This window comes from Sparus aurata, chromosome 23, assembly GCF_900880675.1.
Source record: "Sparus aurata chromosome 23, fSpaAur1.1, whole genome shotgun sequence".
Taxonomy (NCBI): domain Eukaryota; kingdom Metazoa; phylum Chordata; class Actinopteri; order Spariformes; family Sparidae; genus Sparus; species Sparus aurata.
The window spans coordinates 30303735-30331529 of record NC_044209.1 but is presented as its reverse complement, the minus strand read 5'-3'; the positions used below and the strand labels follow the sequence as shown (position 1 = coordinate 30331529).

Sequence of the window (27795 nt, the reverse complement as noted above, 5' to 3'; positions counted from 1 at the left end):
AAGTGTGTAAAGGAGAGGTACCCGCAGGTCCAAGTGTGTAAAGGAGAGGTACCGCAGGTCCAAGTGTGTAAAGGAGAGGTACCGCAGGTCCAGGTGTAAGGAGAGGTACCGCAGGTCCAAGTGTGTAAGGAGAGGTACCGCAGGTCCAAGTGTGTGAAGGAGAGGTACCGCAGGTCCAAGTGTGTGAAGGAGAGGTACCGCAGCAGTCCAGTGTGTGTTGGAGAGGTACCGCAGGTCCAAGTGTGTGAAGGAGAGGTACCGCAGGTCCAAGTGTGTGAAGGAGAGGTACCGCAGCAGGTCCAAGTGTGTAAAGGAGAGGTACCGCAGGTCCAAGTGTGTAAAGGAGAGGTAGCAGGTCCAAGTGTGTGAAGGAGAGGTACGCAGGTCCAAGTGTGTGTGGAGAGGTACCGCAGGTCCAAGTGTGTGAGGAGAGGTACCGCAGGTCCAAGTGTGTAGGCGAGGTACCGCAGGTCCAAGTGTGTGGAGAGGTACCGCAGGTCCAAGTGTGTAAAGGAGAGGTACCGCAGGTCCAAGTGTGTGAAGGAGAGGTACGCAGGTCCAGTTGTGTGATGGAGAGGTACCGCAGGTCCAGGTGTGAAGGAGAGGTACCGCAGGTCCAGGTGTTGAAGAGAGGATACCGCAGTCCAGGGTTTGTCAAGGAGAGGTACCGCAGGTCCAAGTGTGGTAAATGAAGTACCGCGGTCAAAAAGTGTGTGAAGGAGAGGTACCGCAGGTCCAAGTGTGTGATGGAGAGGTACCGCAGGTCCAAGTGTGTGATGGAGAGGTACCGCAGGTCCAGGTGTGTGATGGAGAGGTACCGCAGGTCCAAGTGTGTGATGGAGAGGTACCGCAGGTCCAAGTGTGTGATGGAGAGGTACCGCAGGTCCAAGTGTGTGAAGGAGAGGTACCGCAGGTCCTTCCTGCTGCTGTCAGACTCTACAACCAGTACTGTTCCAGTGGACCTCACATGTGCGCGATGTCATAAAAGAACCCATTTCTCTGTTTTTTGCACTAACTGGACAATTTCACATCCCATATTCATTTTTATCCAACAACACACTGCTTACAGTGTAAAACATTATTTATATACAATGTATATACATATGTATATGTAACCCAGCCCATGTGAGATTGCACCTCTCTACACCAGGAGACTCTGCGTTGTGTTGATGTTGTTATTCGTTCGTCAGACACACGGATGGTCAAGATTATGGCTGAGACCGCGCCGTTTATTGAGTGTCGATGCTGGCGGCTCCACCTTACAAACCATAAACAAACACTGAATCAGTCAAGTAATTGTACAGTATTCAAAATAAAGCACTGTATCTTCACAGCTGCTAAACCCCTTAAAACAAGGTTTCAGCTCAAAACACAGAGCATAAGAGAAAACCAACGGCTAGGTAAATAGCAGACAGTATCAGCAGAGCTAGCACACATACAACTAAAATCTAGCCAAAATCACGGCCGACATTATCGTATAAAACCAGGTTACAAATCCTAGCACTTCATCAGATAAACACATTGTTTAAATAGAACAGCCTGTTCACTGTTTATGATCAAGATATTTTACTATGATGTGGAGAACTATCTATAGTGCTAACCTTACAAACCATAAACAAACACTGAATCAAAATGGCGGCCCTGTGGAGCAAATAACTGAAAACACCATGTCTGGCAAAGGACAAACAGTGACAATCGCGTAACACCTGAGGGCATAAATAATATAACAGCGCCATCTGTTGACCAAAATAGGCAACTGCCTTACATCCATCCCTTCTTTAAGTGATGGCATCCCATTCATCAAACCAAATTAAATAAAACAAGGACCACCCACTAAACACAAACAAAGAGAACAGTCAATAAAACATGGGAAGAATGAATGACAGTGTGGCGTGTAGTAATGTATGATGGAAACGTTTGCATGTATCTTAAAGTCCGTGTAAAGCAGAAATAAATTTGTGTTATGAGTTTGTCACACCACAGAAATGTGTCATTGACCACTGAGCCAAATTTGAAAGATTAAAAAAATGCCAAGTATATAAAATTAGGTCTCAAAATCATGGAAAAACAAGCACTTCTCTCTACTGGGGGCGTGTCAGTTAGAGGCACTAGAACCACGCGCGGGAGGGGAGCCTCCTCCATGTTCTGTACAAGGACGTAACCTACAGTAACAATGGAAGCTAGCAGCATCATCAGAGGACCCAGCCCGACCTGTTTAAGCCATCAGAGCCAGAAACTGACTCTGAGTCAGACGCTGATAGTGCTCAGCCTCGTTCCTCACAGTCCATGTTTTACATTACACACAAACGTAAAACCCCAGTCTACATATAACTCCTTGTCATAGCTATATTGGTGCACATAAAATATTACCTGTAGATTATCACTGTGCTCTCAGATGGACTCTGCTCAGGGAATGAGGCCAAATCATGTCATGATTAAATGCAATAACATTTGCTAACATTACATGGGCATGACAGCATCCACGATGTAAAATCACTTTCAGGATTTGCACCTTCAGCAAAATGCATTTATTTGCCCAAATGTACAATATTTATAACATACATAAGCACACACTTACACTTAGAGCTTAGATCTGGCCCAAAAAAAATCAAGCCCGACCCAACCGAGCCGAGCCCGTGCAGTGATGCCGGTACCGTGTTACTCTAATCTGACCACTTTTTTCAGTGAGGAATAATCTAACGCGGTAATATTTCCAAACCACTAATGAGATTAAAGTTACTTATTTAAATCAATGTGCGTTACTATTATTTTTGTCATTTTCTTAGTAAAAATATATATTTTTGCTTCCTTCTTGCGTCTCGGGAGTGACGTCACGTGCGCGAGAAGTCACACTTTCAGCATGAGGACACTCACTCACGTGTAAAACCACGCAGCGGCACAAACAACACGGAGGGAGGAGAGAGATGCTCCTTTTGTAGCTGAAAATACAGTCATTATTTTGAGTTTTTTAAAAAAAACACAAACACACAAATGCTTGATCAAGGGCCGGCACGACCCGGCCCGAGGATATTGACGGGAAATATCGGCCCGGTCGGGTCAGGGTCGGGCTCGGACAGAGAATCTAAACTCTACTTACACTCTCTGGCGGGCACGTAATGCCGGATGAGAGACCTGTTGTCGGTGGGACGGTCACGGCGGGCACATAATGCCGGTGGCGGAGATGAGAGCATGCGCTGTCGGCGGGACGGGAGGATGCAAGCCGGGGACGGAGAGGGTCGGTTCGGCCCCACTGACCAGCGTCAACGGACTCTTCAGATATCCAGACTTTACCTGGTGACGGTTGCTGTAACTGTCGGGGGTAAAGTGGACACTGCAGAGACGGGTGATGGTGGTGATTTTAAACTCTCCACAGTAGCTCCTCTTGATAAAATCGATCCACCGTTTCCTTACGTTGTCCTCCTTAGGAAACTTAAATAAGCTAACAGCGCCGTTACCCTGCACACTGTGGCATCCAGGAAAGATGCACGAGCGATGTGGAGGAGACATGACTTCCCCCTCATCATTGATAACTGCTCCGTTTCCCCCTCCCCACAGGTTAAGAGTCTGGGTGTCATCCTCGACAGTACACTCTCCTTCCAATCTCACATCAATAACATCACCCGGTCTGCTTACTTCCACCTACGCAACATCAACCGCCTCCGCCCCTCCCTTACTCCCCATACCACTGCTATCCTCGTCCATAGTCTCATCACTTCCCGTCTGGATTACTGCAACTCCCTCCTCTCCGGTCTCACCCACAAATCCCTGCACAAACTTCAACTGGTCCAGAATTCCGCTGCCCGTGTCATCACCAGAACCCCCTCCATCCACCACATCACTCCCGTCCTACAGCAGCTCCACTGGCTCCCGGTCAAGTCCCGCATTGACTTCAAAATCCTTCTGCTAACATTCAAGACCATTCACAATCTTGCCCCCCCATATCTTTCCAATCTTCTCCATATCGCCACTCCCTCTCGCACCCTCCGTTCATCCTCCTCCATTCTGCTGACTGTCCCCCCTGCCCGTCTCACCACCATGGGGAGCAGAGCTTTCAGCCGCTCTGCTCCCCGGCTCTGGAACTCTCTGCCACCCGAAATAAGGAACATCACTACACTATCTGATTTCAAGTCCAAACTCAAAACACACCTGTTTAAGATCGCCTTTCTTAGTTAAATGAATTTTCTGTCCATTTTTACTGTTTTCTGTTGAGTGACAAAAAGGCGCCTATGAAATAAAATGTATTATTATTATTATGACTGTTTAGCTGACCGGTTGACTGGTTAATAATAATAATAATAATAATAATGCATTTTATTTGAAGGCGCCTTTAAAAGCACTCAAGGACACCGCACATAACAACAAAGTACAACAAAAGACAGCACAAGTACAGGACAATTTAGTGCAAATAATAGAAGTAAGAGGGTGCAATTACATGGTGCCGTCTCGGCACAGAATTCAGACTCTGCAGTCCTCACCAAACAGGAAGTCAACCGGGCCGGGTTAGGCAGGGCTGAGCTTCAGGGGTGAGAATACTGCAATAGAGTGGAATAGAAAATGGGAAGAGTGCGTGCAGGGTTCAGACTCTGCAGTCCTCACCATACAAGAAGTCAACCGGGCCGGGTTAGGCAGGGCTGAGCTTCCAGCGTGAGAAGAGTGCCATGGAGTGGAATGGAGAAAAGGCAGGAGTGTGGTTATATGATTAGGCTGATACAGAGTAAGCCATGCAGAATAGGTGTGTTTTCAGGCGAGATTTAAAAGTGGAGACAGTGTCAGAAGTGCGAATGTCTAGTGGGAGAGAGTTCCAGAGGCTGGGGGCAGATCGGCTGAAAGCTCTTGAACCCATGGTGGTTAGGTTGGCAGATGGAGTAAAGAGCTGGATGGTAGAAGAGGATCGGAGGGTGCGGGAGGGTGTGTGAGCATGGATCAGTTCAGCGAGATATGATGGTGCCAGGTTATGAAGGATCTTGAAAGTGAGGAGTAGAGTCTTGAAATTGAAGCGGGATTTGATAGGGAGATACGAGAATAGCAGTGCAGGCTGGTGTGATAAGGGACGGAGGCCGTTGATGTTGCGTAGATGGAAGTATGCAGACCGGGTAACATTATTGATGTAGGCTTCAAAGGTTAAGGTGCCATCCAGGATGACACCCAGGCTCCTTACCTGGGGTGATGGTGAGACAATGAAATTGTCGATGGACATGGAGAAGGGGTTGTACTTTGCCAGGGTGGATCTGGTGCCAATGAGGAGGACCTCGGTTTTGTCACTGTTCAGTTTAAGGAAGTTGAGTGAGAACCATGATTTAATCTCCAGTAGACAGTTGGATAGAGCTGTGGGTGGTAGAGTGGAAGAAGGCTTGGTGGAGATATAAAGCTGTGTATCGTCAGCATAGCAGTGGAATTGAATATGGAATTTCCTGAGGATGTGTCCAAGGGGCAGACGGTAGATAGTGAACAGGAGGGGGCCAAGGACAGAGCCCTTGGGAACACCGTTGGAGACTGGAGAGGAGGAAGATCTTAGGTTCTTGAGTTGGACAAATTGTGTGCGACCAGTGAGATAGGATATAAGCCAAGCCAGAGGGATGTCAGTGATTCCAATGAAGGCCAGCCTGTCCAGGAGGATGTCATGTGAGACAGTGTCAAAGGCTGCGCTGAGGTCGGGCAGAACCAGGATGGAGAGTAAGCCAGAGTCAGATGCCATCAAAAGGTCATTTGTGATTTTCACGAGGGCTGTCTCAGTGCTATGATGGGCAGGAAAGCCAGACTGAAATTGTTCAAAGAGATTGTAGTGAGACAGATGGGTGTTTAGTTGAGTTCTTTCGAGTATTTTCGAGATAAATGGCAAGTTTGAGATGGGACGGAAGTTGTTCAAATCATTTGGGTCTGCACCAGGTTTCTTGATAGTTGGAGTAATTGCAACAGTCTTTAGTGATGATGGAACAACACCAGAAGTCAATGAGGAATGAATGATATCAACTATGAGAGAGGACAAGGCAGGCATGCAGCTTTTTACCAGGTAGGTGGGCAGGGGGTCTAATTGGCGGGTAGATGATTTGGATTTGAAGATGAGTCTGGTTATTTCGGAGACAGTGGGCAGTTTGAAACTGGCAAGTGGAGAGCTGATGGAGAATGTGGGCAGAGAGTGCAGGGAGGGTGTAGAGTTATTTGAAGCAGTCAGTGTCCGTGAATGTTTTCAATTTTGGCATTGAAGAAGGTCATGAAGTTGTCACACTGTGCAGCTGTGAGTAGGTGAGGAGGTAGGGCATCCGGTGGTTTCAGGATATTGTTGATGGTTGAGAACAGGGTTTTAGTGTTCCCATCCACTGTCCTGATTAAGGTTGAGTAGTATGTGGTTTTGGCTAGAGAAATAGCATCCTTGTATTGGAGTATGTGATTATGATGCATTTCTTTGTGCACTACTAGGCCGGTTTTGTCATAAAGGCGTTCCAGGCGACGGCCTTTGGTTTTGAGCTGGCGTAGCACTGGTGTAAACCAAGGAGCAGAGTGGGCAAAGGAAACAGACCTTGTTTTCAGAGGCGCAAGAGTATTTAGCAGTCGCTGAAGTCCGAGATTGTAGTAGGATACCAGTTCATCTGTGGTAGATAACAAGTCAATATCTTTGATGTTTCGAAAGGAGATAGAGCGAGGCACGTTTGTCCTGGATAATCTTAGCATAACATCAAAGGATATTAGTTTGTGGTCTGAGATGGGCAGATGTGAGGCACAACAGTTTAGGGGGGTTACACCAGAGCAGCAGATTAGGTCAAGAATGTGTCCTTTGGAGTGTGTTGGAAAGTCAATATGTTGCTGTAGTCCAAAGCTGTCGAGGCATGAGGTAAAGTCCTTTGTCACGTAGCAACGTTAGGAAGGCTGAGAATTCCTGTAGGAAGGCGTTATCCGGCTTGGGTGGTCGATAGATAGTGGCTAGAATAGTAGGAGTTGGGCCCTTGATTTGTAGAGCAATGGACTCAAATGAGGGATAAACGGGCACTGTGATGGAGGACACTTTCCATATTTGATTGTATAGTATCGCCAGGCCACCCCCTCTGCCAGAGGTACGAGGTTGTGATGAGTAGACAAATCCAGGAGGAATAGTTTGATTAAGGTGTGAAAAGTCATTAGGCTGCTGCCAGGCAAAAGAAATCAAACTTACGGTCATTCAGTAGATCAAAGAGCAGAGGTCCCTTGTTGGCCAGTGAGCGGATGTTAAATAACCCAAAGGTTAGATTGCTGGTGTGAGCTTTGGTGTTAGCTGATCTGGCTGGGATAGCAAGCACACTGTGATCAATAGTTCGATTACACCTGTGCAGGTGTATTGATTTGCAATGTGAAATAACAACAGGAATTGGAATCGAATTAATCACAGCAGTGGAAGTAGCTTTATGACAGCCAGAGGGAGATGGTGGGCCATGGTTGGGGCATTGAGCCATGGGGAGTGTCAGTACCTGGGTTGGCTCCCAGGGGGAGCTGGTGAGAGACACAGTGCTATGTGCTGTAAGAGTAGGTGGAGAAGAAGAAGAAGGCTCCAGGTGGAGGGTGGGGCAGGTTAGTTGTCAATCACGTGGAGCAGCGGTCTGGATAGCATGCTGGATGTTAGCTGCTAATACTGTGCTACTGGGACTGTTCGAGTTAAGTCTGTCGGGACGGAAAAGGGAAGGACGGTTCCAGAAGAGGTTGAAGTTGTTGATGAAACCAATGTTGTGGATTCTGCAGGTGGACTGAAGCCAGGTGTTAAGATTGAGGATTCTGGAGAAACGCCCATCTCCACGGCCGAGAGTTGGGAGAGGTCCGCTGTGCCAGACATCTTTTCCACAGCTGTTTAGGAGGCTGAAGAAGGCATTAAAGTCCTTTTTAGTCAGCTCCGACTGCCGACGAGCCGTGTCGTTGGATCCAACATGAACTATTACTCGGTTAATAGATGATGGGAGAGAGCATAGTAGGACGGGAAGCTTATCAAGGATAACCGGGACTGTGGCTCCAGGAAAGCAGTGTGTGGCTGCGTTGAAAAAGCGAATTTTCCTTGTGATTGAGTCACCAATGATTAGTGTGGAAGGAGTAAAGAGAGGATGAGGAGATGATGACTGTGAGCTTTCAGTACTCTGTGACCGAGCAGGGGAGTGCTGTGGCCGTGTAGTAGCTACATCCCTTGGGATGGCATCAGTAGCCGGCTTGGTGTGGGGAAGAGCACCTGAGCACCGCTTTACGGCATCTCTCAGGATCCGGCGCCGTGAGGCGGGGATCTTGGACCGGGATGGGAGCCGCTGGGTTAGACCCGGGCGAGGAAGGTTATCTTGGTCGGCCGGCGTCACCGCCGGGCAAGGAGGAGCAGCAGGCGTCGTCATCTGGGGAAGAGGAGCAGCAGGCGTCGTCATCTGGGGAAGAGGAGCAGCGGGCGTCGTCATCTGGGGAAGAAGAGCAGCGGGCGTCTTCATCTGGGGAAGAGGAGCAGCGGGCGTTGTCAGCGGCTTGGGTGTTGAGCTGGAGGAGAGTTGTGGGCCAGTAGCTGGGTCCCAAGCAACCGTGTCCCGAAGGATTGTACTGAGTGAAGCGATCTCTTTGGATTGTATGGATGCTATATCCGCGAAGTTGGATAGCAGTGACTCTTTCTTCTGGAGTTCATCAGAGGGCCGTCGGATATCATCCTTGAGGTCAGAGATCTTTTTGTTTGCTTGCTGTAGTAGCGCAGAGTCCACGCCAGGCATGGTTAGAAATGTTGTTGTGGTTAGCTTAGCTGTTATGCTAACTAGCAGTAGCTCGGATCTTTTTCTCAAAGAGACTGTATGTCTGCTCTGTTATGTGGATGGCAATCTTAGCAAGACAAACTTCTCAAGAACAAGTACTCACAGAATGTCAATTGTACTGGCTGGAGACAGACTAGAACCGGGGGCTCAGGACAGAATTCAGACTCCGCGGTTCTCACTCGTACAGGAAGTCACTTAGCTAGCTGCAAACTATTCTAAGAGATGCTATCCAAGACTCGAGAGCGAGCGGAAAAACCACCGAAGCTAATGCGCTGAATGTATTTATACCAAGTCCGTCGGGACGGAAAAGGGAAGGACGGTTCCAGAAGAGGTTGAAGTTGTCGGTGGAAACCAGTGTTGTGGATTCTGCAGGTGGACTGAAGCCAGGTGTTAAGACTGAGGATTCTGGAGAAACGCCCATCTCCACGGCCGAGAGGTGGGAGAAGTCCGCTGAGCCAGACATCTTTTCCACAGCTGTTTAGGAGGCTGAAGAGGGCATTAAAGTCCTCAAGAACAAGTACTCACAGAATGTTAATTGTACTGGCTGGAGACAGACTAGAACCGGGGGCTCAGGACAGAATTCAGACTCCGCGGTTCTCACTCGTACAGGAAGTCAGTTAGCTAGCTGCAAACTATTCTAAGAGATGCTATCCAAGACTCGAGAGCGAGCGGAAAAACCACCGAAGCTAATGCGCTGCATGTATTAATACCACTTCCGCAGCAGGGCCGGGTTTCGCAAATGCGTTACGTAATGCGGCCATGATTTCTGACCCGCCCATTAAATCCTGAACACAGAAATTTTGAAACACAGTTTGTGAGCCGAGCTCCAAAATTAAATTCTAAATGGTTGAATGGCTTTTTACATGTTTTAAGGAAATACATTTATGACCTTTTTAATGTGTTTAGAAGAAAATAGCTGAATTTGCTTTACATAGACTTTAAGGTGGGTGCTCTTTTTGTGTTAAGCTACATGTGTCCTGCTGCTCTTCTCACTTTGGCCCTCTGCCACAGCTTCCATCCTCTTTCTACCTTCTGCCGATCCTCCTCTGATTCCACAGTTCGTGACTCGTAGGACAGTTTCTTGGGGGGACGTCGATTTCTCGGCAAGTTCCTCCTTGGAACACTGGGACTGGGATGCAGGATAGTGGCCCTGGCTGTTACATGTTCCTCCTCTTCTTCACTCACTTGTTCTGCCTCCACATCAACTTCCTCCATTCCTGCGTGTTCAAACTGTTCTTCTGTTGTCTCAGGTAAACACTTCTCCACATTTTCCTCCGTGTTGTCCACCTCCAAGTCCTCCACTGTGTCTGAATCATCTCCCTGTATTATCACTTCACCGGCCTGCTCCACTGGAAGAAACATAAACTGTGTACTGAGATTGCGGTGGACCACCCTCTCTATGTCACCATTTTCTGATCGCACCACATACACAGGGTATGCTGGGCTGCTTCTTCACCACAATGTATGGCCGGGGCTCCCACTTGTCTCCCAGTTTCTGCCGCCCCTCCACATGACACTCTTTAACAAGAACTCTGTCACCTGGGTTGAAGACTTGACTCTTTGCTCCTTGATCATAGTATTTTTTCTGTTGTCCCTTGGCTTGGTGAGAGGTCTGATTAGCCTTGGCATAGGCCTGCAACAGGCAGTCATGCAGAGTCTGGACATACTCACTATATTCACATGGCTCATCAGTGGTATGGAGCCCGAAGATCAGATAGACAGGGAGCTTGGGATGCCTGCCAAACATCAGGAGGTACGGCGTATATCCCGTAGAATCGTGGCGTGTGCAATTGTAGGCGTGTGTCATTGCATCCACATACTCATGCCATCGGGGCTTCAGATGAGGCTCCAGTGTCCCAAGCATGTTCATGAGGGTGCGGTTAAACCTTTCAGTGGTTCCGTTGCCCCGGGGGTGATAGGGGGTTGTGTGGGTCTTAGTGATGCCAGTACACTTGCCAGCTCCTTCACAACAGCACTTTCAAAGTTGCGCCCCTCGTCTGCATGTAATTTTGCAGGGAAACCAAACTGACAGAAGAAGTTTCTCCACAGCACTCTGGCCACAGTGTTGGCCTTTTGGTCTTTGGTGGGGTAGGCCTGTGCATAGCGTGAGAAGTGGTCAGTGACGATGAGGACATTTTCTTGTCCACCCTTCGACTTCTCCAGAGTCAGAAAGTCCACGCATACGAGCTCCATGGGGGCACAGCTGTGAATGCTGACCAGGGGAGCCCTGACACCTGCAGTTAGGGTCTTTCTGAGGCAGCACCTCTCACACTGCTCACACCAAGCCTTCATCTCCTGGAACATCCGTGGCCAGTGAAATCATCTGCACAGTCCTCTCAACACCCAAGTGCCCTGAGTCGTCATGAAGAGCAGTCTTGACCGATTCAGGCAGCTTCTCTGGCAGTACTAGCTGCTCCACTACTCCCCTTTGGTGGTCTCAGGTGCGGCGGTACATGATACCATCTCTTATTACTAACCTCCTCCACTCCTTTAAGAGAAGGCCCACCTGCCCACCACCACTGATCCTCTCGCTGCGGCTTGGTTTCTAGTTCAGACTCTTATAATGCAAGACCGGGACAATAACAGGATCTTCCTTCTGCCCCGCACAAATCTCCTGTTTCGTCATGGCAGGCAGTGACTCCATCCCTACGTCTCTGAAGGGCTCATTATGTCCTGGGGGTTGAGAATGGGGTTTCTCCAACGCAGATGTGCTCTGGCTTGTGGGGCTTACTGGGTCCTGTGTGCTGTCCCACACCCTGCCTGGGCCCACTGGACCTCACCTGCTGGGGGCATGTTTGTAGGATCTCGGTGATCTCCTGGTTGGACATACGGGAGAGGGCATCGGCGTTGCTCTGGCCCCTCCTATACTGGACGTCAAAGTCAAAGGCAGCCAGCCGAGACACCCACCGCTGGCCCGTAGTATCCAGCTTTGCAGAGGATATGACATACTTGAGAGGGTTATTGTCTGTCAGGACCGAGAATCTACACCCATAGAGGTGGTTATAGAATTTGTCTGTAACCACCCATTTTAAAGCAAGGAACTCCGGTTTGTGTCTGGGGTACCTCGTCTCAGCTGGACTCAAACCTCTGCTGGTGAAGGCTATGACCCACTTGGTGCCCCCCTGGACCTGAACCAAGACAGCGCCGAGCCCCTCCCCTGAGGCGTCTGTCTAAAGAACAAAAGGCAGGCTGTAATCAGGATAGCCCAGCACTGGAGCGGTCTTCAGCCTTTCTTTCAGGGTCTGGAAAGCCTCCTCGCAATCATCTGTCCACAGAAAGGGTGGGTCAGGCGCCAGGTTTTTCTTCCCGCCTCTTTTTTTCTTTCTGGGGTCACCAGTAGTGAGGGCGGAGTATCCACTCACATACCACCTATAATATCCAGCGAACCCCAGGAATTGCAGCACTTCCTTGCGGTTTGTGGGCCTCACCTAGTCCTTAACCCTGCTGATCTTTTCTGGGTCTGCCCGGACTCCCTCAGCAGACACCACGTGACCCAGATGCTGCACTTCCTGTCTCATCAGCTGGCACTTGCAGGGTTTCAACCTCAAGCCATGCTCCTTAAGCCGATCAAACACCAGCTGCAGTCTTTCCAGATGCTCTTTAAAGGTTTTAGAGAATATGATGAGGTCATCAAGATAAATCAAGAGGTGAGTGAAGTTCAGATCTCCAAAGCACCAGGTCAGTGTCTTTGAAAGATGGAGGGGGCATTCTGCAGTCCAAAGGGCATTCGGTTGGCCTCAAACAGCTCCACTGCTGTGCTGAATGCTGTCTTGTGTTTGTTATGCTCCGACACCTCCACCTGCCAATAACCTCATGTGAGGTCAAGTGTAGAGAAGAACTTTGCCTGCCCCAGAGCTTCCAGGGCCTCCTATATTCTGGGCAGGGGGAAGGCATCTCTCCTGCTGAAGGAGTTTAGCTTTCGGTAGTCAATACATAACCTTTGTGAGCCTTCCTACTTGGTCACGACCACTACAGGTGAAGCATATGGACTCTTACTAGGCCTGATGACTCCTGCAGCCTCCATCTCGATCAACAACTTTCTCACTTCTTGCCACAGTGATGGGGGAATCTTGCGATAAGGGAGCCTAAAGGGCTTAGAATCAACCAGAGGAATTTCGTGCTGCACTGTCTTTGTGTGGCCATAGTCCATGGGATGCTGGAAGAACTCACCTACACACCTTCCTCTCCACAAGATCTTAAAGGAGGGAGCGCTGATGCTCATTCTCGACTGCTGCTTCACTCAAGTCCACTCCACAACTTGCCACGACATGGTCCAGACTCAGGCATGTATCTTTGTCCCCACCATTGTGACAAGTGCCCTGCTTTTTGTCTGAAAAGTCCACAACACTGTCCACGAGGGAAATGTTGGCCAGATGTGTGTGAGGCTTGATGGTAATAGCATGCTGGGACAGGTTCATCAGTCTAACAGGGGCACGTCCACTCTTTACATCAGCGAGGACTTTGGCAACTAAGAGGTCTTGGGGGAGCTGCAGCGAGGAGTGGCATTCAATCATTGCAGTGTTACCCCCAATTTCCACTGGATACGTGTCCGCTGCGTTGCAGCTCCGATCCGGTTTTGCTCCGCCGTCCACCGTCCGGCAATCCCCACTGGTTGCGGTTTGAGTCCGCTGCGGCGCAGTACGGTAGACAGCTGGCTCATGAAGCAGAGGAGTTCCCGCGATAATCACATAATCCCTCACGACCACAGTTATAGGTCTGTGTTATTAAGAACAATAACACGAAGTGTTCCCGACAGAGGGATCAGCAGAAGAGCTTGTGTTTGTCTGTTTTTTGAGATTTGTGTGCTGGTGTCAACACGGAGTGTTTTATTTTGAAAGGTAACCGGATGCTGTTTGTTATTTTAGCGCTTGACTTCCTGTCTGCTCGGTGCTAAATTCAGCTGAATTGCTGTGTCGTGCTCCGGCATCCGGCAGATATAGGAGTCCTGCGTATCTGTGCCGGAGGGCTACGGACTGCCGGAGCTGGGACGGAGCTGATACGCAGCGCAGCGGACCTGGTGGGGATTGACACGTATCTGCTCCGCTGGCGTGGCGGAGACGCAACGCAGCGGATACGTATCCAGTGGAAATTGGGGGTAAGTCTTTCTTTGTGGGCCAGCTTTTATCACATTAAATCCATCTCCTTTCCTCCAGGGATGTGTACTTTGCATCCAGTGTACACAGCAGGGCCCACTATGTCATCCACATCACAAGATTCGATGCTCCCAATCTCCAGTAGAGAAGTGTACCACTCTGGATGGCACTCCTTGACCTGGTGGGGGAACTGCTGGCCATAGGTTGCTTGGAGATGGCTTCTGGAGGCACGGAGGACATTAGTGTCCACCAGCAGAGGGACAGAGGAGTGATACTCTGAGTCAGTTACAACAAATGCTGGCACCTTCCTGAACTCTTTCCCCAACACGTTCAAGTTAATGCGCAGGACAACATGGTAGGTTACACTCTGACCGGCTGCACCTTCAATGGGAATTCTAGAGGGCTGGAGCTTTCGTTTCTGGAGGATGGGGTGGATGCGCCAGTATTTGTGAGTAATACTGGTTATCTGAGAACCAGAATCAATGAGCGCCCTGCACTCATTCCATTGACTTCCACCTCTCCCTCATTCCTTGGGCCCACTAAGGGGGTGCCCTCTCCTCCATCCCCAGTCTCCTTCACCTGCAGTGGGGGGTCTTGCTGCTTGCCCATAGTTGCCCCGGTGACCATGGGCTCTAGCCGTTTAAAGGCCGATCTGGGTAGGGTGTGGTCCCTTCTGTAGGGGTCATAGGCTGAGGTTGGAGAGACCATGTCTGATTGGGATCTGGGAACACTGCTTTGCAAACCCGGGCTATATGTCCTTGCTTCCCACACCGGTAGCATGTGACAGGTGAAGTCTGGGTTGTAGGTCCGGGGGGATGGCCGGACTTTTTGTGGGGGGACAGGGGCAGAGAAGGGAGCAGCAATCCTTGATTCAAGGTCAGTCAGCTTAGCAATCTGGTCTTCTTGGCTAAGGGCTAATTTCTTAACTAGCTCTGTTAGCTCTGACCACTCTGATGTATGTTTAGTTTTCTCTGTCTTCACATTTAAATTACACTCTGATGCAACCTGGACCTGAGTGTAGGTCTTCCTGGATTTGTTTAGTGGCTGGAACTTTTTTGTTTCTTTTGCCAGAGTTCTGAGCTCATCTTGTAGCTCCCGGAAGCCCAGAAGCCTGGGTTTCATTGGAGCAATCCTAACGTACACCTCCTTATCATTTAGTCCTCTTAAGAACTGCTGGGTGAGTTTACAGTCACAGTCGGGGAAAGGCCTGCCACCTCTCTGGGTTTCTTCTACAGCTCGCCATGTTGCCTCCAGTGCTATAGCATACGAGCAGGCAGACTCCCCTGGCCTCTGGCCACACTCATAGAAGTCGGCTAGCAGGGTCCAAGGAGCCCTGTGTGTCACCGCACTCTGCCCTCAGTTCCACAAATGCCTTTTCAGGGGTCTGGTCATGGGGAGGCAGATTCAGGATCAGCTTTCTGGCCTCATCACTCAGATGATGCATCACCGTGGAGAAGTGAAGGTGAAGGGGGAGCTCTATTGCCTCCAGGAGGTACTGCATGTCACAAATACCGTCCTCTACAAGCATCTTGCAATCAGCATTACCAGTAAAGACTTGGACATTCTTTACCTGATGAGTTTGCAGGAAACCGCCATAGGCTGCTGGTGGGAGGTCTGGGGTGGCTGTGGCTCTGACAGGGGCATTTAGTTGTGCATCCAATCCAATCCAATCCACTTTATTTATATAGCACGATTTTAACAAACACATGGTTTACAAAGTGCTGCACAAAAGGATAAAACAGAGATGAAAACATGCATGTATACACCTAAAAACAAATAAAATCACATAGAAACACATAAAATCAGCACTCTACGAGGTGTCAAAAGCCAAAGAAAAGAGGTGGGTTTTAAGAAGAGTTTTAAAATGAGACAGGGAGGGGGCCTGTCTGATGTGCAGTGGCAATCCATTCCAAAGCTTTGGAGCTGCAATGGAAAATGCTCGGTCCCCTCTGAGCTTAAGCCTGGCTTTAAGCACTGTCAGGAGCAGCTGGTCAGCTGACCTGAGAGATCGGCTGGGAGTGTAGGGATGCAGCAGCTCAGAGATGTAAGGTGGGGTAAGGCCATTCAAGGCTTTAAAAGCAAATAAAAGAATTTTAAAATGAATCCTAAAATGGACGGGCAGCCAGTGAAGTGAAGCTAAAATGGGTGCATGTGCTGGATGGAGGGTGGATGCAGGAGGGTGGGTTGGGGGACTGTATCAGGATACATGCTGACTTGAGGGGCTGAAGCAGGGGGCTGTAGATGTACTGGGCCTTGGGTGTGGGAAGAAGGTGTGTAGTCAAAAGTTGCCTGGGTAGCATTCAGAGAGGTGGGTGCAGCTGCAGTGGGGCCCCATGCACTGGTGGCAGATGAGTGCAAGGAAACCTGAGAGTGTTGGGCAGCGGCTTGTAACATGTGCAACTGGGGGATTTGTCCATACTCTGTGCCTCGGGGGGTCAGCTCAGCTGTAGAGGGGTTCCTCATAATGTGTGGTGTTGGAAAACTTGACATGCGGGCTTGGGGCGCAGGTGAGGGGTCCGCATAGCCGGTGGGGACCTGGGGGCTAGGCTGATAAACCTGTGTTGGGTAAGGGGAGATACCTGGCTGGTTCATGGTGGGCTGCTGTACTCGTGCCTCTGGGAAATTGGGACGTGGGAGACTTTGAGGTGGCAGCGTATTAACTGTTTATGGTCAAGATATTTAACTATGATGTGGAGAACTATCTATAGTGCTAACCTTACAAACCATAAACAAACACTGAATCAAAATGGCGGCCTTGCGGAGCAAATAACTGAAAACACCATGTCTGGCAAAGGACAAACAGTGACAATCGCGTAACACCTGAGGGCATAAATAATACAACAGCGCCATCTATTGACCAAAATAGGCAACTGCCTTACATATATATGTATATGAGTCTGTTTCTATTTCTTACTTTTTTATTGTATTGTTTACTCTTTTACTATTATTATTGTTTATTACAATAACACTGTCTCTGGCTGCTTTGATGAAGAAATTTCCCCATTCACGGGACAAATAAGGGAAATTCTGAATCAGCTAACTATGGTCCTCTGTGTCTCTGCAGGGCTTTTTCGTCTCGGTGTTCTACTGTTTCCTCAACAGTGAGGTAAATGATCTGCTGCTCTCAAATCTTGAACGGGTTCCTCAGACTTTTGGAACCTCTATATTTTATATGACGATGACATAAGTTGGCATTTCTACCTGTCTGTGTGCAGGTGCGGTCAGCGGTCAGGAAGCGTTGGATTCGTTGGCAGGACCGCAGCTCGTTCCGCAGCCGGGCGGTGCGTGCCACGTCAATACCGACATCACCAAGCAGAGTGTCCTTCCACAGCATCAAACAGTCCTCCAACCTCTGACACCTCATCCAATCACAGGCTGTGATGTCATTCCAATCACTCTGAGACAGGACCTGGTTAAAACTACTAATGGATCAGATCAGATTAGTCAATCACAGTGCAGGACACAGATTTGTGGAGCCAATCAGAGGGAGCCTCTGCCTGACCCCGCCCCTCTTTATGTGATGACCAATCACTGGACTTGACCAATCAGCTGCTTACACAAAGTCACAGACAGTCGTGATGTCAAGCAGCTGGAGGTGTTCATGATCTGTAATCAAGTTTATTTATTGATTAGCTATATATGAGCTATATTTGTCTCTATTATAATATTGATTACTGAGCCGCCACCGGGAGGGGCTCCAACACACTGAACAGGTCCTCTGATCATTATCTGATCAATATCTGTTGCTCCTGAACAGTTCAACATGACTGAATTATTGTTATTGTTGTTGTTTTCATTTTATCAGATCTCTGGGTATTAAACATCTAAAATCAAATTCAAAAGTGAAATTGTTAAAAACTGAAACTTTTAATAAAAGCAGTTTGATTCAAATTAATCATCTTCAACTGAAACAGAACCGGTTCTGATTAACTGATCAGGAGTGCCAGACGATGTTGTCGACTTAACATTTTTTTTGTGCTTAAATATCTTTAATATAAAAATATTATTATTTTTCACTTTGATGAAACATTGCCGTCCAGGAGCAGATTTAGTTTTTACTGATCAGTCATTTAAACTCTAAATCTTTGTTCCAGTCCGGTTCTGCTCCTGTGGACCCAACCAACAGTAACCATAGTAACCATAGAGTAGTTTGTACCTGTAGGTCACCTGGAGGGAAATTCTCAGGGTGTGTGTGTGTGTGTGTGTGTGTGTGTGTGTATTGTAAATACTGAATTTATAATAAATCAGATTAAATTAATTTGTAATAGGAGAAGACTCAGTGAGACAATGAGAACTCGTTTTGATCACCAGTCTCACTGGGCCGGGTGGAGTGTATTGCACATGATGTGACCCTGATGTCTGATATCTAATAAATCAATTCATCAATACGATCAGTGATGTTTGTCTTTCCTCACATTCTACTTCCTGTCTGCCCTGGAGAGGGATCCTCCTCTTCCTCCGGCTCCACCTCCTCTTCTTGCTTTGTATTATTTAAATGCTCGGATACTTTCTACTACGTGATACATGTAGTACATATTGCAGTACTTTGGTGTACTCACATGTAAAAATGCATTTTTTTTCTTATAGTGAAGAAATACTGAGTTAAAGTTATTTAAAGAGTAAATGTGTGTGAGTGTGTAGGACTTCAGTATGAACTAACTCTTATCAGTTCATTGATCAGTATATTGATCTATTGAAATAAAACTTTACATAACTCATTTCTAGTCAGTTGTTAATACCCATATTTATTATTTGTAAATAACAATTCACTGCCACACTGTTGAAAATTACATGTTAATTTAATCCAATATCACGTTTGTATGTTTGTATTTATGTCTATTCTATTTGTAAGCTTTTAATTATATTGTTTATTTTTTCCTATTGTTATGTTTTTTGTAATATTCTGTCCTTTGGATGCTGTGGAAAACAAATTTCCCCGTTTATGGGACAATAAATGAATACTGATTCCGTTTCTATTGATCAGTGACGACAGCGTCTGTACCTCGGAGTACTCGAATACAGCAAATGAGTAACTGTACTGAGTGACATCAGGATCTGGTCGCCATCTCCAAAGCAGTGATGCAGCAGGTTACCATAGCAACAGCAGCTTCCTCTCCCAGCATGCACCAGCAGCCCCCCCCCCCCCCCCCCCCCCTCCTCCTCCTCCTGAGCGCGGAAGCAGGTGGAAGTGCAGCAGGGTGGAGCAGCAGACAGACGGTCAGCAGCCAGGAGGTAAGACAACATCTACACCTGTCTGTCTCTCTGTCACTTGTCGTTCTCTATGTCCTCCACCTGTATATCTGTCCTCCACCTGTCTCTCTCTCTGTCTCTGCTCCATATGTCTCTGCCGCCCCGCCGTCTGCAGGGTGCGGCAGACGCGACAGGAGCGGCAGACGCGGTATTTTCCGCGCAGTTACCGCCTGTCACCGCCCGCTTCAATATTCTGCGCGCCGCTCAGCTGCCGCAGGTTTATTCTAACGTAGCTTCACCTCAAACACATGAGGACGTGCGCGTGCTTGTTTGTCAGGGCGGGTGATTGACAAGTGGAGGTGAAACTGTTTTTACTGCATCATCATCGTCGTCTTCATCTTCACCATCATGGAGGTCTGACTCTGTTACTGAGCATGCGCACTGACTCCTCCTGTTTCCTCCTCTCCTGCCTTTTCTTCACCTCCTCCTCTTCTCTCCTCTCCTCTCCTCTCCCCCTCTACTCTCCTCATCTTTAGGAGTAATGATGGATGGACACTCCTCCCCTTTCGGAGGTGACCCTTTCCCTAAAGAGCACAGCATGATGGGAGGTTGGTTTCTACCTGTCTGACCAGCTGTATCTACCAGTTCTGTAGAGTGCAGCTCTGTAGAGTGCAGTTCTGTAGTGTGCAGTTCTGTAGAGTGCAGCTCTGTAGAGTGCAGCTCTGTAGAGTGCAGTTCTATAGAGTGCAGTTCTATAGAGTGCAGCTCTGTAGAGTGCAGCTCTGTAGAGTGCAGCTCTGTAGTGTGCAGTTCTATAGAGTGCAGCTCTGTAGAGTGCAGTTCTATAGAGTGCAGTTCTATAGAGTGCAGCTCTGTAGAGTGCAGCTCTGTAGAGTGCAGCTCTGTAGTGTGCAGTTCTGTAGAGTGCAGCTCTGTAGTGTGCAGTTCTGTAGAGTGCAGCTCTGTAGTGTGCAGTTCTATAGAGTGCAGCTCTGTAGAGTGCAGTTCTATAGAGTGCAGTTCTATAGAGTGCAGCTCTGTAGAGTGCAGCTCTGTAGAGTGCAGCTCTGTAGTGTGCAGTTCTGTAGAGTGCAGCTCTGTAGTGTGCAGTTCTGTAGAGTGCAGCTCTGTAGTGTGCAGTTCTGTAGTGTGCAGTTCTATAGAGTGCAGCTCTGTAGAGTGCAGTTCTATAGAGTGCAGCTCTGTAGAGTGCAGCTCTGTAGTGTGCAGTTCTGTAGAGTGCAGCTCTGTAGAGTGCAGTTCTATAGAGTGCAGCTCTGTAGAGTGCAGCTCTGTAGAGTGCAGCTCTATGGAGTACAGCTCTATAGTCTGAATGTAAACTGATCAGATATCTGACAGATTATCAATCAGACACTGTGTTATTGAATGATGAATACTCCTCCTCCTCTTCTGACTCCGTCATCTCCAGTTACCGTTGGCAACCACTGTAACAAAGAATCATTCTTGTTACCATGGTGATGTGTTTGTCCTCTGTGTTTGTCTTCATCTGCATCTTTTATTTCCTCCTCTCCTCCTCCCATCTCCTCCTCCCCTCAGACCTTCCAAATGGAAACAGAGCTTCTGAGGAGAAGGAGCAGGTGAAGGAGGAGCGAGCAGGTGGAGGTGAACTGATGAGGAGCAGCTCTGAGGAGCAGCCAGAGAGGTGGGATGAGGAAGAGGAGAGATCCGCCATGATTACTCAGGAGGAAGAGGAGCAGGAAGAAATGATGGGCGTGGAGGAAGATGTGACAGAGGAGAGGAAAAAGGAGGAGCAGCTAGAAGAGAGAGCTGGAGAGATGAAGGAGACTCTCTGCTCCTCTATCACACCTCCTCCTGATGCTGAGGAGAAGATAAAGATTGACAGAGAGGAAGAGGAGGTGATGGCGGAGAGTTCAGGCGGAGGTGTGATGTCAGCTGAGGAGGAGCAGGAGGAGTCCAGAGAGCTCCATCCTCCCAGCAGCTCAGAGCCTCCTGCTAATGGGGACAAAACAAACACACCTCCTGCTCCTCCTTCCTCTGAAGACCAGAAGGTCCCTGTTGATGAAACAAATACTCCTCTAACTGACGGAGTCCTCAAAGAGGAGGCACACTTGATTTCTGCTGCATCTCCTTCCTCCATAACAAAAGCTCCTCCCACAGGAGCTGCCTCAGTGATGAGAACAAGCTCCTCCCCCTCTCCAAAACAGGCTCCTCCAGCCAAACCGGCTGCCCAAGTTAGGAAATCATACGCTCCTCCTCCCCTAAACAAAGGTCTGTCGTTCTGCACCTCCTCTTCTCTCACCTCCTCTTTTATTCTTCTCCTTTTCCTCACATCTGTCTGCACCTCCTTTCTTTATTTCTCCCCATCACCCCCTCCCCCTCCTCCTCTTTATTTCTCCTTCTCATCCTCCACCTCCACCTCCACCTCTCCCTCCTCCTCTGTGTCATGTTTCCATTTCTTATGAAAGGGACACAGACGCAACACTTCCTGATGACCTCTGGTTGTCATGGAAACTTGCCTCCTGACCTTTGACCTCTGATTGTACCTCCTGTTTGCTGACCTGCATCATCACTATTGATCATTACTGATGATTGATCAGATTCAGATCAATCGATCACTTTGTTGTAAAACTTGAACGTTGTTGATGACATCACTTCCCGTTCTGTTTCCTTCGGTGCAGCTGTGAAGGAAACGACTGAAGAATCCATGAAGGTAAATAATCGTCAGTTAATCTGTTCTTAAATGTTCAGGGCTGATTATTGATTATTAGTGATCAGTTACAGTGATTACTTCTAGAATTATTTACTTGAGATGTGTTCCTAATGAAGCAACACCATGTCTGTGTTTTAGGCCTCCAGGACAGCAGGAGGCGCCAAAGCAGCCAAGATGATCTCAGCCAAGAGTACAGGTCTGACTCTGCACCAGTTCAACCAATAACACCAGTTCAACTAATCCCACCCACTAAACCTGTCTGTCTGTCCTCCTGTCTGTCAGAGTCAGTTGACGGAGTCAACAGTCCAGGAAGTCGGTCTCCTGTCAGTCGATCGTCCACTCCCAACAGAGAGGTCAAGAAGGTCAGAACAGCTGTCTCACCACCTGTTTACCTGTATGTCTGTCGGATGGTTCTGTTGGTGTAACCTGTTACTGGTAAAACTGGTTCTGGTGATGTGGTGCTGCAGGTGGCCGTGGTCCGGACCCCCCCCAGGTCTCCCGGCTCTGCCCGTGGACGGACACCCCCCCCACCCTCCCACCCCATGCCTGACCTCAGCAACGTGAGGTCAAAGGTCGGATCAACTGAGAACCTCAAACACGTACCTGGAGGAGGAAAGGTAACACACACCTGTCTCTGTAGGAGCTCAGGTGTTGACATGCCGACATGTTTCTATATGTGAGCCACTAACCTGTCTGTCTGTCTGTCTGTCTGTCTGTCTGCAGGTTCAGATTGTTCATAAGAAGTTGGATCTGACTAATGTGACATCAAAATGTGGCTCCAAAGAAAACATCCACCACAAACCAGGTCACACACACACACACACACACACACACACACACACACACACACACACACTGTACTTCACTGTATTACATTGTATAGAGACTGTCTTTATAATAATGTACCGGTGTGTGTGTGGTCTGTGGTGTGTGGTGTGTGTGTGTGTGGTCTGTGTGTGTGGTGTGTGTGTGTGTGTGTGTGTGGTGTGTGTGTGTGTGGTGTGTGTGTGTGTGTGTGTGGTCTGTGGTGTGTGTGTGTGTGTGTGTCTGTGTGTGTGTGTGTGTGTGTGTGTGTGTGTGTGTGTGTGGTGTGTGTGTGTGTGGTGTTGTGTGTGTGTGTGTGTGTCTGTGTGTGGTGTGTGTGTGTGTGTGTGTGTGTGGTGTGTGTGTGTGTGTGTGTGTGTGTGTGTGTGTTGTGTGTGTGTGTGTGTGTGTGTGTGTGTGTGTGTGTGTGTGTGTGTGTGTGTGTGTGGTTGTGTGTGTGTGTGTGTGTGTGTGTGTGTGTGTGTGTGTGGTGTGTGTGTGTGTGTGTGTGTGTGTGTGGTCTGTGTGTGTGTGGTGTGTGGTGTGTGTGTGTGTGTGGTGTGTGTGTGGTGTGTGTGTGTGGTCTGTGTGTGTGTGTGGTGTGTGTGTGTGTGGTGTGTGTGTGTGTGTGGTGTGTGTGTGTGTGTGGTGTGTGGTGTGTGTGTGTGTGTGTGTGTGGTCTGTGTGTGTGTGTGGTGTGTGTGTGTGTGGTGTGTGGTCTGTGTGTGTGTGTGTGTGTGTGTGTGTGGTGTGTGTGTGTGTGTGGTCTGTGTGTGTGTGTGTGTGTGTGTGTGTGGTGTGTGTGTGTGTGTGTGTGTGTGTGGTGTGTGTGTGTGTGTGTTTGTGTGTTTCAGGGGGAGGGAAACTGGAGATTAAATCAGAGAAGGTGGATTTTAAATCTGTTCAGTCAAAAGTCGGTTCTCTGGAGAACGTCACTCATGTTCCAGGTGGAGGGAAGAAGAGGGTACATGCTAACAACATGCTAACAACATGCTAACAGCACATATAAACATGTATACGGATGAATATTTGTACATAACTGATTTGTGTGTTCAGATTGAAAGTCAGAAGCTGAGCTTCAGGGAAAAAGCCAAAGCTCGAACCGACCACGGTGCTGAAATCGTCATCCAGCCTGACTCCTCCCCTCATCGCCATAGCAACACTTCCTCCCCCGGCAGCCTCAACGCTGCTGAAGCTCCACCCCTCAGCAACCTGGCTGATCAGGTAATACTTAGAAGTCAGAAGTCAAAGTTGAGGTGTCATACCCGCGTTATCATGGAGACCCTCCCCCACCTCTGATTGGCTGCCTTTATGGCTGTTAACTCACAACAGTTCTGGTTGGGTTTATTTTTCTGGTTCTGATACGGCAGTTTATGAGCTGTAGTTTCCTAGTAAACACACCAACCTCTGTCAGCCTGTCAGCTCCACCTAATGAGCCCAGAGACACTGCAGCTGACAGCCGGAGAGGTCGCTGTGTTTAAACTGCAGCTTGTCGCTGTTTCACGTGTTAAGTTGTTCACATGACCAGAAAGTGAACCTGGAAGATACAAAGTGTTTTCGCCGCAGGTGAGCAATTCAGCACTGTCTTTGCATCTGGAATCTTGTTCATCTTTATAAATCTAATCACCCACATTGTCAACTTCCTCTTTCCATCAGGTGTCTGCCTCCCTCGCCAAACAGGGCCTGTGACTGGACGACTCTGTGCCTACTAGCCCCGCCCCCTCCTCTTAACAAGGAAACTAATCGAAGAATGAAACAAATCATCACCTGCATTTTTCCTCCTGACTGTAGTCTGATGTCACATGAACATGATTGGAGCGATTTTATAAAGTGGCAGCTCAAACTGAACACACCTCCTCCAGATTATCAACCAATCACAGCAGAGTCAGTCAGGTGACAGGTCAATTTATGAAGCAACACCTCTGTTTCTCTGAGTCATAAAAGAAGAATCTTTTTTTTTTATCTTCAGGTGTCCGGTACAGATATATCCAGGACGTTGTTAGCCTAGTTTAGAACAAACATATAGCTAGGCTTACAGTTTCCCTCTGCTTCCAGTCATTATGCTAAGCTAGGCTAGTACTTTCCCTCAGCTTCCAGTCTTTCCAGGCTAAGCAAGGGAAACACTTCCTGGAGGTCTGGTACAGAGGTGAAATCTGACATTTCAAGGGCCTCGAGTTGGTTCCAGAACTACTTGAAAAGGTTTTTGAGTCCTTGAGGAGGTTCTCTGAACCAGAGGAAGTTCCAGGTTGAGCTGCAGGATTCCAACAGTGATCAGGATCCAAACATTCCTCATTAATAAAATGAAAAGTTGTAATGTAATGTTGAAGTTACATTACATGACAACAAGCTAATTCAATCCCATCACATGACAGAGCTTCAACATTTGACAGCGTCACATCGTTAGACGATGAAACAAGGAAATAAGAAGAACCTGAAACAAAAAGCTGCTAAAGAAAAGATTTCAGACTTTGTCACTCAAAGAGTAAAAATGATTTTACTGATTTATCTAAAATGACTTCCTGTGTGGTAAAAGTATTGATGACTCATTTACATGGTGATAATTATATCGACTGATCAGACCGAAGTTCTCGTGGTCAGTGAGATGTTTGGGTGGTCTCTGAGGAGGTTACAAGGTCCTCGAATAAAGGTAGAGGAATCCAGGTGTCTCCTGAAATACATGCTAATCCAGGCTTACTGCTAAATAGCCGGGATTAGCTTGTTAGCTTCCTTATGAAATCTCTCCAGTTGTGTAAAGTCTCTGTTGCTCTGATGTCATCCCTCTCAGCCAATCATTTTCATCTCTTCTGTGTTTCTGAATGCTAACTTGTTGTAGGCCCCCCTGATGACCCACCCACCCCACATTAACACTACCCAGAATGCAGTTTGATACCAGGTGCCAAACTCCACTGTTTGTCTCTGCTTGTTGGCTGTTAAAGTGCTTTGTACCAATAAAGTTTCTCTGGCCTGAATCGGACCGGTTTGTTCAAACTGATGTATCTGCTGAGGCTGCTTGCTGATTGGCTCAACCATGCAGGGTTCAGAGCCATGACTGTGAACACACACACGTACACACACACTAAATAAGATGTTCATTGTGTCTTGATTAAATTGACGGACGGCACCTTTAAGTCAGTGTGTTTACTGAGGATGCAAAAAACGCATCACAGGGTGAAAACAGATTTTATGGCTCAGCAGCGCCGCCTACAGAATTTCACAGTACATTTCAACCACATCAATGAAATGTGTCATTTTACGTCTCAAGACTTCCAAGAGTCTCTTGCTGCTGTACCTGAACACCAGGAGGACGCCGGGCCTGAAGCCAACTTTCATAGTGGCCAAACTGTGTAACATGGTCACATCTTTGTCGAAACCCAACAGGAAATCAGCTGTCTGATAAGAGCTCAGCAGCCTGTTGAACCAGCCGAGTGTCATTTCTGTCGACGCTGTGTGAGGTCGACGCTGACCTTTTGTTTTGTTAGACCACAGAAACGTAATGTACATCTTAACCACTGTGGTGTAACGTCTAAACAAACCAAAACATTGTCATAGAAAATGACATTTTCACTTCCTGTAGTCGATCAGTAAAACAAATCTACTGTTAATCAGCAAACAAAACAAAAGGTAATGTTAGAGCTGTGCAATAAATCGAATTTTGATCATGATTTTGGTTTTTGGGTCAAATGATCTCCAAACTAATATAATCGAGTTAAAATTATTTATTTGGCATTTTTCGTTGTACAGTAAGAGACGTGCATGCACAATTCAGTCCCTCCCCAAAGCATTTAGCACGGCCCTGCTGACTGGATACGTGTCCACTGCGTTACGGCTCCACCACGGCAGCTGAGCCGAGAGGTTTCACTTTAGTCTATGTGTTAACTTGCAGCAGGTCCGCTGCGTATCTGCTCCGTCCAGCTCTGGCAGCAGAGGTGTAACGATTCATCTACTACGTCGATGAATCGATTTATATTCCTACGATTCAACTACATCGATCTGTGCTCGGCAATTTGGCCTTCCAGGCGACATCAAAACAATTAAAAATTGTTTGAAATGGTAAAGAATCGATTCTATCGCTGCTAGGAAATTGCACATTGGATTTAAGCACGGCAAACTTTAAGGATGTGTGTTTTTTTTAGCACTTTTGACGATGAAGACATGTTAAACGTTACTCGATTCAGTCTGCCTGTCTGTGACGTCATCAGCACGTGCCGACAGCAGCGTGAATCACAGAACAACAAAACGCAGCATGGCGGATGGCAGAGGAGACGGCGAGTGTGTGTGGAAACACTTTGGCTTTTGCAAAGACGGAGATATTCTAATTAAGTAGCTCGCTGTTTGTAGAATATGTAAAAGCCAAGTAAAAAAACACGGCAACACGACTAATCTCTCCAACCACCTACTAAGGCGCCATGGGATTTCACAACACCGACGGTCCAGGCACCTCCTGCAGCGTTACTGCTGCAGCAGCAGCGCAGGGGACGTCAGCTCTGCAGAATGTCGGTTGCATTTTGTTTTTGGTTTTACTATTGTACTCTTTTTATGTTGTAAACAGCAGAAGTAGCAGGTACACCTACTGTTAATTCAACCTGAAGAAATGTTGGTTGCACTTACTGAACTCTTTCTATATTGAAAATGAGAGCAGAAAAGTTTAACCTCCTGGTTGCACTTCATTCAAATAAAAGGTTAATACATTTGCCATTAATTGTTGTTTACTTGTTTATATCCATAATTGATTTAAACCTGATTCACTTACAACAAACAACAGGGATCTATGAAACTTCACCTGTTCTGTCCAGTATCCAAGTATTTATTTCACAGTCACACTGGTTGAATTTTTGGCCAAAAAGTTACTGAATCGATTTAAAGTCACTGAATAGTATCAGATCATATCGTTCTACATAAACAAAGATCGTCCTTGAATCGTATCGGCAACCATGAATCGTGATACAAATCGAATCGTTGTTAAAATGAATCGTTACACCCCTATCTGGCAGTCAAGAACCCTCCAGAACAGATACGCAAGACTTCTATTTCTGGCACATCTGAGCCACGGTGCAGCAATCAGCTGAATTTAGCACAGAGCAGACAGGAAGTCATGCACCTAAACAACAATATAACATCCGGTCACTTTTCAAAATAAAACACGCCAGCACAAAAACCTCAAAAAAGAGACAAATAAAAGCTCTTCTGCTAATCGCTCGGTCTGGAACACTGCCTGTTGTGTTTATAACACAGACCTTTAACTGCGGCCCGAGTGATTATTGCAGGAACTCAGTGTGCCGCG

General features: G+C 47.7%; 2 protein-coding genes across 2 annotated transcripts in view; both read left to right on the top strand.

Annotated features, from left to right (window-relative positions):
- crhr1 (corticotropin releasing hormone receptor 1) overlaps positions 1-18219 on the top strand; it is a 68422-nt gene extending 50203 nt beyond the window's left edge. Inside the window, exons 12-13 of the mRNA XM_030407724.1 lie at positions 16893-16934; positions 17044-18219. Coding sequence (XP_030263584.1) covers positions 16893-16934; positions 17044-17184 — 183 coding nt within the window. The 3' untranslated portion in view covers positions 17185-18219. The remainder of the gene's footprint in view (positions 1-16892; positions 16935-17043) is intronic.
- Positions 18220-18976: 757 nt separating this feature from the next.
- maptb (microtubule-associated protein tau b) lies at positions 18977-25488 on the top strand. Its single transcript, XM_030408787.1, has 11 exons — positions 18977-19060; positions 19555-19626; positions 20576-21268; positions 21679-21710; positions 21849-21906; positions 21993-22072; positions 22178-22327; positions 22434-22515; positions 23369-23478; positions 23571-23738; positions 24171-25488. The coding sequence occupies exons 2-11, from the start codon at positions 19560-19562 to the stop codon at positions 24201-24203; spliced, it is 1473 nt and encodes a 490-aa protein (XP_030264647.1). The 5' UTR covers positions 18977-19060; positions 19555-19559; the 3' UTR covers positions 24204-25488.
- The last annotated feature ends 2307 nt before the right edge of the window (positions 25489-27795 follow it).